Genomic DNA, 13,870 nt, shown 5'->3' with positions numbered 1-13,870 from the left:
ATTCTCACTGCTTAATGAGATCCTTGTTCCTGTTGAACTTATGTGACCTTATTGGAAATCAATGATTGCTTTTGTTCTTCAAAATGTAATGTTGAGGAGACCTAGATGAAATCACTCTACAAAATGCATTGAGATTGCAGGATGTGGAGAATGTGCTGTAATTAAAATGAATGATTCTGCTTGGAGGTACAGCATATTTTAGCTCTGTGTGCATATCGTGCATAAGGGAATTTCTCTATGCAGAATTATTTTCTCCCAACAATTCTCATGATCACAGCACTCCTGGTAGCAGGTATCACTTAACTCCTGGGCAGCAGCTTGTCCAAATCAAGGGAAAGGGAGCTTTCCTTTCCTCGCAACTGTTGCTATGGGGGGCGTGGCTTCGGAGCTGGGTGAGGAGGCGTTCGGCGGCTCCCTCCCCCCACCAACCCTCGTAGACTACACTTCCCGTGATGCTCGAGGGAATGGTCTCCGTGGTGACGCACTTGGTGTCCGCGGAGGGAGGACGAGGACGGGGGCGGCGGCTGCTGCGAGGGGGGGCCCGGGCTCTCCCCGTTTCCCTTAGTCGCACTCAGGCAGCCGCCGCCGCTGCCGCCATGTTGGTTTGAGAGGCGATGACAGGAGGCGGCCGCGGCGTGTGGGACTGAAAAGTGAAGGAGGAGGAGGAGAAACAAAGCTCTGAGAGGAAACCATTCCCGGGCTGAGGAGAAGGAGGACCCGGCCTCTTCCGGGGACCAGCCGAAGTCGGCGTCGCCCGGAGCTCGCGAGGCCGGGGAGGGGAGGGGAAGGGAAGGCGGAGACCGGGGAGGCGGCGGCGGGGAAGGCGGAGGCAGAAGAGGAGCGGTGAGGAGCCGGAGACGATGCACCCCGACCCCAGCTGCTGTCCGGAGGCGCCCGCGGCCTGAGCCCAGAGGGGCTGTGGAGTGTCCCGGCCGGCCCCGAGCACCCCCGCGCTGTCGGTCCCCCGCTCCGGTCTTTCGCTTTGGCTTCCAACTAGTTAAATGCCCTTGAGCGCGGGTTTCCGCGGCCCGGCTCTTCGCCCCCGCGGCGCGAGTTGAGCCGTTTCCCCGCGCTGTCCGCGCGGGCGCTCCGAGAGCGGCTCTGCAGGGTCCGCGGCCAGCGTCCGGCCACCGCTCGGCCGCCACTCAAGGCTCACGCGTCGATGTGTAGCTACATAGTTATCTGTGTACATCCACGCTGGGGCATTTTCCTCCTGCTTAATGAGGACTTGACTCGGGAGCAAGTGTGAATCATTGCCGGGGCTGGGAAAGGAGGAAGGCGCATTTAACCCCCTCCCACCCCTCTCCATGTCCGTGTGTCACTCGGCTCGGTCCACCCGGCGCGGCCGGTCCTGGGGCTGCTGCTGCTGCTGACGACGACGACGACGACGGGGGCTGCCTCTGCTGTCCCGGGAGTTTCTTCCTGCTCCGGCCACACAGCTCCTGGGGATTGTTCCTCTTCGAACCAGAACCTCGGCCTGACCGGCACTTTGGCTCCAAAATAACTTTATTTTTGGGGGAGAAAGCACATCACGAACCAGTCAAAATCGTGGTTTATTTCTGTAACGTGAAGACTTCTGCTCTTTTTTCTTTGTTTGTTTTTTTTTCGTAAACATCTGGGTGTATATCAAACGGCAAGATGTCCAGTAATGTCCCGGCGGATATGGTAAGTGACGGATAAGTTATGACACTGATTTAATTGTGGCTTCCAATCTTATTTAATCGGAAAGACGGCAGGCGTGGGGCGAAGATTTGCTGGGGACTGTCGAAAAGCCACTGTGCTGAGCGATTTGGAGAAGTTGGAGCTTCTGGTTTCCCCCTTTTAGGAAGTACTGCTTTTAATATGGGTTCTCTCATTTGGTCGTGTTTTCTAAGGCATTGAAGATAGTGGAGAAGTAGGGAAATGTATCATGGTAGCTTGAGGGGACAAAACATCTCCCTCTTCGCTAGAAGCCTCCGAACACTAGTATTTTAACGTTTCTGAAAACGTCAGGGACAGTGGGCAGAGCTGAGGACGGGTGTCCCTACGAGAGAATAGGTAGGGAAACGGGAATCTTGCTTTATGACACAGATGAGATCGTCATTGCAGTAGGGACGAACTTGATATTTTTCAAGAACAGGGATGCACATCTCTTCAAGAAAAAGTATGTTAGAATTTGCTGTGAGGTTTTTGAAATGTCTGAATACGGATGACAACAGAAATATAAAGATATTTTGGGATTTTCAGAAACGTAGGCTGACCCTGTATTGGTACTTACAATGAATATTCCAGGGCTTTTTAATGCCAGATATTTATTAATAGTAGATTCCATATTAGACATAAAGCTAAGGAAACATAGTATTGAGCCTCGATCACTGAGTGTTGAGAACTTGAAACAAAAAGTACTGTTGTTTATTGACGCCTTTGTTTTGTTTATAAAGGGTAAGGTTGTGAGTCGGTTGACTAACAGTAACCGTGTAACCTTACAGTGCTGGGGCTTGGCTTGTGTGAGTGTGAAGTTACATTTTGCAGTCCTAAGGACAAACATAATGCATTTAATTACCAGGAAGAGGAATAATCCTGTTTATGAAGGAATTGAAGTTAACGTAGTTGTGCTCACATATGTTAACATTTGAGTGTTTGTGTATTCAGTGGAAACAAATTGAACTTTGCTGATGATTAAATTTTATTTTGTTTTTTAATTTTAATTTAATTTTAATTTAATTTTTATTTTTTGAGACGGAGTTTTGCTCTTGTTGCCCAGGCTGGAGTGCAATGGCGCGATCTCGGCTCACTGCAACCTCTGCCTCCTGGGTTCAAGCGATTCTCCTGCCTCAGCCTCCCAAGTAACTGGGATTACAGGCGCCCACCACCACACCCGGCTAATTTTTTTTTTTTTTTTTTTTTGTGGAGACAGGGTTTCACCATGTTGGCCAGGCTGGTCTCAAACTCCTGACCTCAGATGATCCACCCATCTTGGCCTCCCAAAGTGCTGGGATTACAGGCGTGAGCCACTGCGCCCAGCCTGCTGATGATTAAATTTTAAAACGCCAGATGTTTCTAGAGGAGCAAACCTCATATACAGATTTTATAACAAAAATTAAATGATTCTAAATGGCTTATTTTGACCTTGGTTTAAAGGAATTTTGCTCTTGTTTAATTTCCCATTTAATGCAAAGGAAACACAGTGTTCTGTCTCTGGGGGTGGCCACATAACAGCTTTACAGTCTCCTTCCTGAGTCCTAAAAGTCGTGCGTTGTCCTTTTAGTTTTCGCTTCTCTTCTGGTGTGCACACATGAAATAGCCTCCTGCCTGGTTAAGTACGGCTGGACAAGCTTTCCTCCATACCGCTCTTGAAGTTGCCGGGAGCGGTCTCTAGACAGAGCTGGGAAATGCTATTTCCCTTGTTTGATGAGTGATCTGTGGGTTCATAGCCTCGAGCAAAGATTTGCTCTCTCGAAAGCCTCCATTTTATATCATCAAGCACAGTGCAAAATAGGTTAACCTTAAGTACCGTCTATTCTCTCACAGACGTTGGAATGAAATAGATGTGTTATTAAAACAGTGCCACTACTTCCTTTAGGTCCAGTGAAGAAAAGCTGGAATGTGCGTGGCATCAGTCACAGATTGAGATGATTTGGGAAATACTGTTTCCAAGTCAGAGAGAGGGTTTGGAGGCTGATGTTAGGATCAGAGGACTGGGAAGTAGGAGCAGGGTTTTATTAATATCTGCAATTATAAAATATAACAGTTTATCTGTTTGAGACTGGATGTTAAGGCCTTGATGATTCTGTGGTGCTTTGAGATCCTTTGATTAAAGGTGATATGCAAGGGCAAAGCAATATTATGTAATAAACATATAATGCCCTGATGATGCTATTTCAGAGTGGGTACTAACGTACAGCACAGGTTTGATTGTTCTGAGTATTTTTTTATGTCTTGTTTTCTACTGTTCAACTGGTTAGAGGTTAAGATTTTCTCTTTGTGAAAGTCTTTTAAACGTTCGTTTATTACTTAACTTTGCATTTTTGCTTAAGAAGTCTATCATTTGCTATGTGCCTAGAATTCTCAACTTTTTGAAATATAACATGACAAATACTGGTTAGAAGTTGTCGATTAAATGCTTCATGATTATTAAACTCTTAATACCATGAATTGACAATTGATTTTAGTTTACATTCATGACAACAATTTACCGCTCCAAACCTTGAAGAGCTCCTCTCACCACTCCCACAGCAAAGCTAATGACATATATCCCTTGCAGCATAACTCTAAATTGATCAGGATATGTACTGTTAAATACATTTTTGCTAGATGCAGTAAAATGTTAAGCTTTCTCCTAGTTGACAGTATGTGCTGTCAACTGTGCTGAAACAAATGTTACACTTTTTTACTTTTTGGTGGTGGTGTCATTTCTATTGAAGTCAATCTTTTATATGTTAATGGTGCTTGTCAGTTGTATAGGAAAATCCTGTTGGGGAGATGGGATGGAGTGGTGAAGTTAACCCCTATCATGTTTCCAATAGAGATAATTTATTCTCGAGCTACAATAATTGCTAAAGCAATTGATGTTTTTGGTAAAGTCTTTTTATGGCCGTGATTATGACTCACTTTAAAATAGATTTTTTAGCTTTGGTTTTTGTTTTGTAGGTAGAACTCCCATTTAAAATTTATTTTTGAACATCCAGTAAATTTTTGTGTTTAGCATAAGGAGTCTCATTTTTAACGATCCAAATGTCAATTTTTTGGATGAGGGAGTGGCACCCGTAGTGAATGGATTTGCTGTACCCTTTAAAACATAATTTGTAGTTGGTACTTTTACTACATTCTGCAATGTATATGTCCTATAAATATTACAAGTGTATTTACTTGAAATGTTGGTTTTTCTTTGCTAAGAGTGATTGAGTTTGAACTAGATTTAATAACATCTTAGTGTAGTAACTTATTTGTGAAAAAATCTGAAAATATCTCAACAGAATATCATTATAATATATTGTATTTAAATGATGTATTTATTTATTTATTTATGTTGCAGCCAAGATCATAGTTCATGATGCGGCTATATTCATGGTTTATAGTTGCAGTGTGACTTATGTTAACCACTGTAGGTTTTTTGCAAGAAAATATTTACTGCCTGTGTTAGTAATAAGGCCTAAGACTGGGCAAGCAATGGTAATTTTGTTTTCTGGATTGGTAAAGTTATCAAGAAATACATTCTTGTTTTTATAAGAGTATTGTATACAACATTTAGGCTACTATTTAGAGCTTTGGACTAAAATTATACTTTATAATATCTATTACATTGAAAACTTTAAGAGAGAAATTGACAGTGTGAGAATAATGGCAAAGCAATTTTGTGATTCAAAACATTTTAGTTGATAAAACGGTCAAAGAAAAGCCCCGTATCTTTAACAACTGTAATGTAAAAATTGTAGCAGATAACAACAATTTGTAATAGGAGTTGAATCAGATAATGACAATTCAAGTTTTTTCCAGTATATTTTATGTGCTTAATGAATATTTTTATTGTAATTTTTGTTATATCACTTCCATTCATGTAAGAATTATTGGAGCCCTCTTGTGGACAGGAAATTACTAAAATACATTTCCTTTCAAAGTGAACTTTTATCACTTTTCCAAGTTAAAGTAAAATGACATATGTTGAATATACCAGGAGAAAATGCCATGAAAGGAAAAGGTCCAGAAAATAGAAAAGTATACTGAGATTTAATGCCCAGGGACTTTTTCCTCTTTACTTACAGCTCCTTTTTATTTTTCTTTCTCTTCCTGATGATTCTTATTTCAGGTTTAAGTTGGAGGGTTTTATAAAGCCAAAGGGTAGATAAGTACTGTTTACATATATGTGTGACTTGAATAGCTTAATAAATAATATATTAAAAATTGAATGTTTCTCTGAATTTTTACTTGAATGTCTCATATTTGGTATTTTGAATGAGACATTTTTATTAAGAAAACAGATGACATTGTTTCCCACAGCTTTGAATTCCTTCTTTCTAGCTCTGAATCCTACCCCAGCTTGTGTCTAAAATGGTCTTTAGTTCATTTTAGGCCACAGTGATCTTTCCTTCTTGTAAACCATTTTTCTTTAGTGCTTTTGACATTCCTCTTACACAGGTATCAAATTTCTATGGATATAGTATCACTTTTATTTCACCTCTGATATTTTTTAGACATTCAGAAATTGTTGAGTGACTTTCTTGACTCACAAACTATTACTGTCTTCGTTACTTACGGAAAAAATAAATATTGTTCCGTAGTAATAGTGGTGTTAAATATGAAGTCTATAATGTCTGCTTCTGTTATCACTTGGAATATGAAAAATATATATTTATAGTATTAAAACTTGAAGTTATTTTAAATTAGTGGATAAAATACTGATGGTGCTAATAGTTTTCACAATATAGAACATTAAATATGTTTTAGGAGACTGAAGCATATACTTAGTAAATGTGCTCTTTGATTTTCTAAGTCATCTTATTCTGGGAGGGAAAAATGAAGAGTGACTGTAGAATTCATGGTAACCTGGAAACCTTGGGTAATAAGTCATTCCGAACCAGTAAATTTTCTGAATACTTGGAGGTTGAGTGTTAAGATAGCCCAATCTAACAATGTTGGATTACCATTGCATTTGCTTAAATGAAATATACTATGCATAATTTAACTTATTTTTGATGACTTAGAGCTATGATTTGAATAATATTGCTTGCATTCAATCAGTGTTTATTGGGTACCTGTCTGTGTAATATGGTAGTAGTATTAACAGGCATAAGCTACAACTATAATACCCTCGGCACCTAATATGGATTGTGAAGCTTTATGCCCCTTCACTAGATCAGTAATTTACAAAATGAGGTGAAGCAAGTCAATTTTGAGAAGTAAATATGAGAACTTCTGTTTGTTTATTTTGTCCTCCAAAAGGGAAAAGAATTGAGCTTTTCTATTCATACTATGTGAATTGGCTATGAGGTTCTCCTAGGTCCACCTGCATTCAGGTGGTCACTGAGAGTGTGGTTTGCTGAGGGAAGATGTGTGAATTCTAGAATGTAGATGCCAGCAACAGCACCATGAGTTTCTCAGAGTGTTTCCAGTTTTTCTGTTATATAGTCCCTTTAAAAATACTTTTTAAAAGAAGAATCTATGATACTTCTTATTGAGATGGGGAACAGAGGTTTGCTGTCAAAGCATTTAAGAGTTGTAGAACTCAAAGATTAATCACACATTTTTATTACAAAAGATGAGTATTCTATATGTTGTTCTTATCCATGATGACAAGAGGCTACCAAAAATAAAAATCTAGCGGATGTGTTTGGGAAAACAATCCCTAAGTTGTCACTTCAAGGCAAAATCGACATTTTAAACAGTAAGTGAGAAAGTACCTGCTTTTCAAAAGAAACAAATGTTATGGAGAACATTTTGAAAGCATGTTGAAGTATTTCCAGTCTGTTGAAAATCTTCCTTACAATGAATTTTAATTGACTTTGGACCATTTATTGGAAAGCCAAACATTTTAATTTGTAAACATTCTTATTGCAGTCAGGAAAAAGAAAATTTTAATAACATTGACATCAGGTAGCTGACTTTGAATAAAAATGTTTGCGTATTTGGTGATAGAATGAAAAAGTAATATGATTTAGTAAGTTAGTAAGTGACATGTTCTTCTATATAGATCTCATCTTTGTAAGATAAGTTTTTCACGTATGACTTATGACAGCTCTTAAAACCAAGTGCAAAATACATTGAACTTCACAAAAGAAGAAACTAAGATTTAAAAAAATGGAGATATATTTAATAATAATGCTCACCTAATATGTTAATAGTAATTGCATTTTTAGTGATTGAAAGATTAAAACAAGTTAATATTTAAAATAGTTGATAGTTAAAATAGTAAAGTAAAAACAAAATTTTAATCTTTTAATTTCTGTTTTTAGTATATGTTTTATACTATGTGTATGTTTATAAATGAAAACACATATACTATAGGTATGTGCCTCAAGTATTTTATATTTGGGATCTTCAGTCAAAAAAATGTAGGAGCCACTGCACTAGATGACTAAAGATTTCTGAGCATTTTAACTTCTTGTGTTTGATAGTTAGAAGTTTTCTGTCTCCTGCCTTGTTGAGCAGCTGTTTTTTCCTGTGATCAGTGTGCCTACTTATTCCTAACCATTTACAGTTGCTGGTTTTAATTTGCTATGGGTGTGGAAACCATATTTCCAAAGTTTATTAAAAATAATATGTGTTTAAAATGAGCAAATGGTGTCTGAGTAGGATTTTAGGAGTTACCTCACAGTAAAGTGCGTATCTTTTGTTTCATGGACTTGATCATATCTGTTTTGGTTGCTTAGAATTCTCTTTTTAGGGGGGCTAATTTTCTGGCTGTTAGTTATGTTTTGCAGAGATGCAGTTTCTTGATAGTGAAGAACTGCTTAGGTGATAAAAAAATTACACATAACTTTACTTTGAGCTCGTAGAGGAGAGAGAACTAATATTTGTTGTGTACTTTCTAGTACCAGGCAGATGCTTGGCATTTTACATTATAGCATTTAATTTAATCCTTACAGTCACCCTGGATAAATATGGTTGGTATATAGATAAAGAAACTCTTAATACCCACCAGGTGAAGACCACCAGGAATGCATCTGTGGTGAAACAAGTTAGGTTGACTGTTTTGCAGCTAGGAAGAGCATATGCCAGATCCTGCCAAGTGTCAGTAAAAGAGAATGGGAGGGCTGGGCACGGTGGCTCACACCTGTAATCCCAACATTTTGGGAGGCCGAGGTGGGTGGATCACTTGAGGTCAGGAGTTCGAGACCACCCTGACCAACATGGTGAAACCCCCATCTCTACTAAAAATACAAAAATTAGCTGGGCATTGTGGCAGGCGTCTGTAATCGCAGCTACTCCGGAGGCTGAGGCAGGAGAATCACTTGAACCCAGGAGGTGGAGGTTGCAGTGAGCAGAGGTTGCAGTGAGCTGAGATTGTGCCACTGCACTCCAGCCTGGGCGACAGAGTAAGACTCTGTCTCTAAAAAAAAAAAAAGAAAGAAAGAAAGAGAATGGGAGGAGTTTTCAGTAGGGTTTGGGCTGTGCTGGAAGCAGGGACTCCTGGACTGAATGCTATCATACATCAAGTGGAGGTGGGTTAGTGGTCTTTCAGCAGTCTTTGTTTAGGAGACAGGATAAATGAAGGGGATTTGGAAAGTCATTGGTGAGAAAACATAATCACTTACAGAATGGGAGATTGTTGGTCATTTTGGAGCTGCAGTGTGGCCATAGGAAAAACTTTTTACCTGTTGGTCTTCTATCTTTCAGATATCACAGTCTGATTATCAACCGAGCTCATTTTTACTTTCTCACAGCCTAGGTTCAGAGAGGGTAAGGAACTTGTTTGAGATCACATAGCGAGGAAGAAGTTGAGCTAGAATAGGAATTTGGGTCTGGTGGCAATAGTGATAAACATCTACACCCCTCACCACAACGGTAACTGAGCAAACATTACTGAATCCCTCAGGCACATTATCCTAAGAATGCCTTAGATTCCTTCCCAACACCTTGCTCCAGGGAGTCCCTACTGATTGGTCTGAGCTAGCATGGTAGAAATGAAACCTACTTCATATATCTTTGTAATAAACTATGTAACATCTGGATTGGAATGATTTTAATTAAGGTTGGTTGTCTTACTAATTGGTAAAATTAAAGGGAGTTTCCTTTAAACTTGTTGGAACTTTGAGTCTTCTTATGTATATATTTGTTACACAGCGGATTTTTCTTAAAAAGTACTACTTTGAATGCTTTATATATGTAACAAATAGATTGACTTGTAAAGGATTTAGTGATTTCGGGGCATTTTGTTTTTGTCTCCATACTTTTAACTGCATATATATATGTAGAGAGAGAGAGAGAGATTCTCTATTGGTTGGTCAAATCTAGTAGCATTTTTGGTCTTAAGTAAATATATATTTGGGTAATTTTCTGACTAGATTTTGAGAAGAAAATGTTCTTTCTGCTGAAGAAAATTGTTGAAGTTTGACATTAACATTTTTGTTTATGTACTTAAGATGGCAATTTATTGTGTCTAGACAAAATGTTCTTATGATATATGTTTTTCTTTACTTTCATATAAAATTAGTGTTTTTCTTTGCCTTAGAAATAGTCTTGCTTTTGTATCCTGCTATTCTCATTGTCATGTTAAATCAAGTTTAGCCTAAAGCTGCCTCCTTACATATTTAAAGCTCAGCCTATATTATGAACATCTATCTATGCAAATAATTATAGAACCGTATTATAATTTTGAACCGATTATGATAGATGTATATAAATTATTTAGCTAATTCCATATTCATGAGCATTTAGAAGCTATTACAAACAATGACATAATGGATATTCTTAAACATATCTCTGTGCCTTGTCTGATTATTCCCTTAGGACAAAACTCTTAGTAATGTAGTTGCTCTGTCAAAAAATATGTGTTAATTTTGGGATGGGTGGGAAAGAGAAGGATATATATTTCCTAATTTTAAAGCATCCTTGAATTTCTGGATAAACCTAGCTTTTAATTTTACATTACTCAAATGGTATATGCTAGATAATACTTCATTTAGATTTTTTTTTGTTCATGAAAAAAATTGGCTAGCAATTTTAATTTCTTGTAAAGTATTTGACAGATTTAGGTATCAAGGTTATGCTGACCTCATAAAATGAGTTGGGAAATGCTTTTTAATTCTCTGGAAGAATTTGTGAAGATTGATTTTATTCCATCCACAAATGTTTGAAAGAATTCACTGGTGAAGCCCTCTGGAGTTTTCTTGTGAAGATTATTGATTGTATTTCGTCAGTACATAAAAAGCTATTCATATTTTCTATTTCTTTGTCAATTTTGACAAGTTTTGCTTTTCAAGAGATTTGTCCATTTTGTCTGAATTTTCCAGTTCAGCTTAAGGTTTTTGTGTGTGTGTGTGTATCCTTTTATAATTGTTTTGGTATTTGTAGTATCTATGATCTCTCCTTTTCAAAATCTGCTTATTGTAATTTGGGTCTCTTTGTACGCAGTCTTTTCAGAGTCCATTTTCAGATTAAATGTTGTTTTTAACTTTTTACTGATTTCTGCCTTTACCTTTATTTCTTCTACTTAAAAAAATGATAATTTTCTGTACTTTTAAAAGTTTTTTGAGATGAGTACTTAAGTCATTAATTGTCAGCTTATTTATTTATTTTTTAAAATCTTCTTTTTTTTTTTTTTTCCCCCGAGACGGAGTCTCACTCTGTCGCCCAGGCTAGAATGCAGTGGCTCCATCTCTGCTCACTGCAAGCTCGGCCTCCCGGGTTCACGCCATTCTCCTGCCTCAGCCTCCCGAGTAACTGGGACTACAGGCACCCGCCACCACGCCCAGCTAATTTTTTGTATTTTTAGTAGAGACGGGGTCTCACCGTGTTAGCCAGGGTGGTCTCAATCTCCTGACCTCGTGATCCGCCCGCCTCGGCCTCCCAAAGTGCTGGGATTACAGGCGTGAGCCACTGCGCCCGGCCTATTTTTTAAAATCTTTTTAAGAGATGGGGGTCTCACTGTGTTGGCCAAGCTGGTTTCTGAACTCCTGCGTTCAACTGCTCCTTCCTCCTCAGCCTCCCAAGTAGCTGAGAATACAGATGTGCAGACCACTGTGCCTGGCTCCTTTGTGGGGTTTTTTGGAATATTTTTGGAATTTAAAAAATGTATATGAAATTCCCTCTAAATGCAACTTAGATGGATCTTACAAGTTTGTTGTATATTATTTTTATTATCATTCAATAAAGCATATTTTAAAACTTCCCTTGTGCTCTCAGCATTTGGGGATTTTCTAGCTATATTTTTGTTATTGATTTCTAGTTTGGTGTCTGTTGTGGTCTGGAATCATTCTATGATTTCACTTGTGGGTAATTTGTTGACACTTGCTTTATGGTCAGTTTTAGAAAATTGACAGTGTGCCATATATAGCAATTAAGTTTATTAATCATGTTCAATCTATTGTATCACACTTGACTTTTTTTGTCTTTTTTAAATCACTCAGTTGAGAAACTTGTGTTAACATTGCCAAATATGTGAGGATTTGTCTGTATGTTTTTAGTTCTCTCAAATTGTGCCTCATATTTGGAGGCTAAGTTATTAGCTACAAATAAATTTATGATTGTTCTGTCTTCCTGTCTAGTAACATTTTTTGCTTTAAAGTTTTTTTCCAGAGGGGATGTTAATATAGCATTCTTTTTTTTTCTATCCATTTCCTTTAAATCTCTCTTCGTCCTTATACGTAAGATGAATCTCTTTAAGCATCATATAGTTGGGTTTTTGCTTTTTTACTAAGTTTGATAATCTCTGTTTTACCTTTAATGTAATTACTGTACCACATTATTTGGGTTTGAATTTACAATTTTGCAATTTGTATTTTACTTCCATCATTAAGTCCTTTATAACTTTCCCTTCCATTTCGTTTTCTTTTGGATTAATCAAATAGTTTCCCATATACCTTTCTCTCAGCTTCTCTGTTATAAATTCTTTTACTATCTTTACTGGTTAGCATAGAGATTACAATGTACATCTTTAACTTTTTTGTCTGTCATAAATTTTTGCCTTTGCCACTTCAGGGTAATGGAATGGCCTTTTAATTTAATTCCATTTACCCCTCTTCCAGTCTTTGCTTTGTTTTCAACCCCAAAGATGTCATTATTATTATTGTTGTTAAAGTAATTATAACAGTGGTAATTAGAGTAATGTTGTTGTTAAAATAATCATTGCTTATTTCACTTTGTCCTCAAATTTACCTTTCTGGAGGTCTTCATTTCTTTCTTTTTGATTGTATGTGCATCTGGGTAATTATCCTTTTATCCAAGGAACTTTTAGTGCAGGTCTTCTGGTAATGAATTCCCTGTTTTGGTTTGCCTGAAAATGTGTTCATTTTACCTTCACTTTTAAAGGGTCCCTACTTTATGCACCTTCAAGATGTTATTTTATCATCACCTGGCTGCCACTGTTTATGTTAACTCAGGCTTTTGATTTTATTGTTATTCCTTTGAAGTTAATGTGTTTTCCTTTGGCTGTTTTAAAGATTATATCTTGTCTTTGGTTTTCACCAATTTTACTATTGATGTGCTCTTGTGTAGCTTTTTTTTTTGTAATCTACATAAAGCTTGTAGAGTATCTTGAGGTCCTGAGTCAATCTTTGGCTTACTATCTTTTGTCATTTGGGAATTAGCTAAAATTATTATTATTATTATTATTATTATTATTATTATTGAGACAGAGTCTTGCTGGTGTGCAGTGGCGCGATTTCAGTTCCCTGCAACCTCCGCCTCCTGGGTTCAAGTGATTCTAGTGCCTCAGCCTCCCTAGTAGCTGGGATTACAGGCGCATATCACCACGCCTGGCTAATTTTTATATTTTTCATAGAGACGGGGTTTTGCCATATTGGCCAGGCTGTTCTCAAACTCCTGGCCTCAAGTGATCCACCTGCCTCAGCCTCCCAAAATGTTGGGATTACAAGCATGATTACAAAGTGTTGGGATTACAGGCATGATTACAGGCATGATTACAAAGTGTTGGGATTATAGGCACCTGGCCCGGGAATTAGCTAATATTCTTTAAGTATTATTTCTATTCAATTGTCTTCTTTCCTTATGGGACTACAATTACGTGTATGTTAGGTCATGTCACTGTTTCCATTCTTTTTTCCCCTTCTCGTAAGCCTAGAGATTTTCTAGCAACCTATCTTCATGTTCACTTGTATTTTCACTGTCCAGTATCCAGTTATTTCTAATTACTGAGTTTTTAATTTTAGTTTTTGTATTTTTTATCCTAAAATTTACATAGATTCAAATTCTTATGTTTTCATCTGTTTTCTTG

At 37.9% G+C, this 13,870-nt stretch overlaps 1 protein-coding gene across 1 annotated transcript in view; it reads left to right on the top strand.

Moving 5' to 3' along the window:
* Positions 1-486: 486 nt before the first annotated feature.
* UBL3 (ubiquitin like 3) overlaps positions 487-13,870 on the top strand; it is an 86,272-nt gene continuing 72,888 nt past the window's right edge. The window contains exon 1 of the mRNA XM_003818323.6: positions 487-1,665. Coding sequence (XP_003818371.1) covers positions 1,639-1,665 — 27 coding nt within the window. The 5' untranslated portion in view covers positions 487-1,638. The remainder of the gene's footprint in view (positions 1,666-13,870) is intronic.

Source organism: Pan paniscus, chromosome 14 (assembly GCF_029289425.2).
Source record: "Pan paniscus chromosome 14, NHGRI_mPanPan1-v2.0_pri, whole genome shotgun sequence".
Taxonomy (NCBI): Eukaryota; Metazoa; Chordata; class Mammalia; order Primates; family Hominidae; genus Pan; species Pan paniscus.
This window is presented reverse-complemented; position numbering and strand designations above follow the sequence as displayed.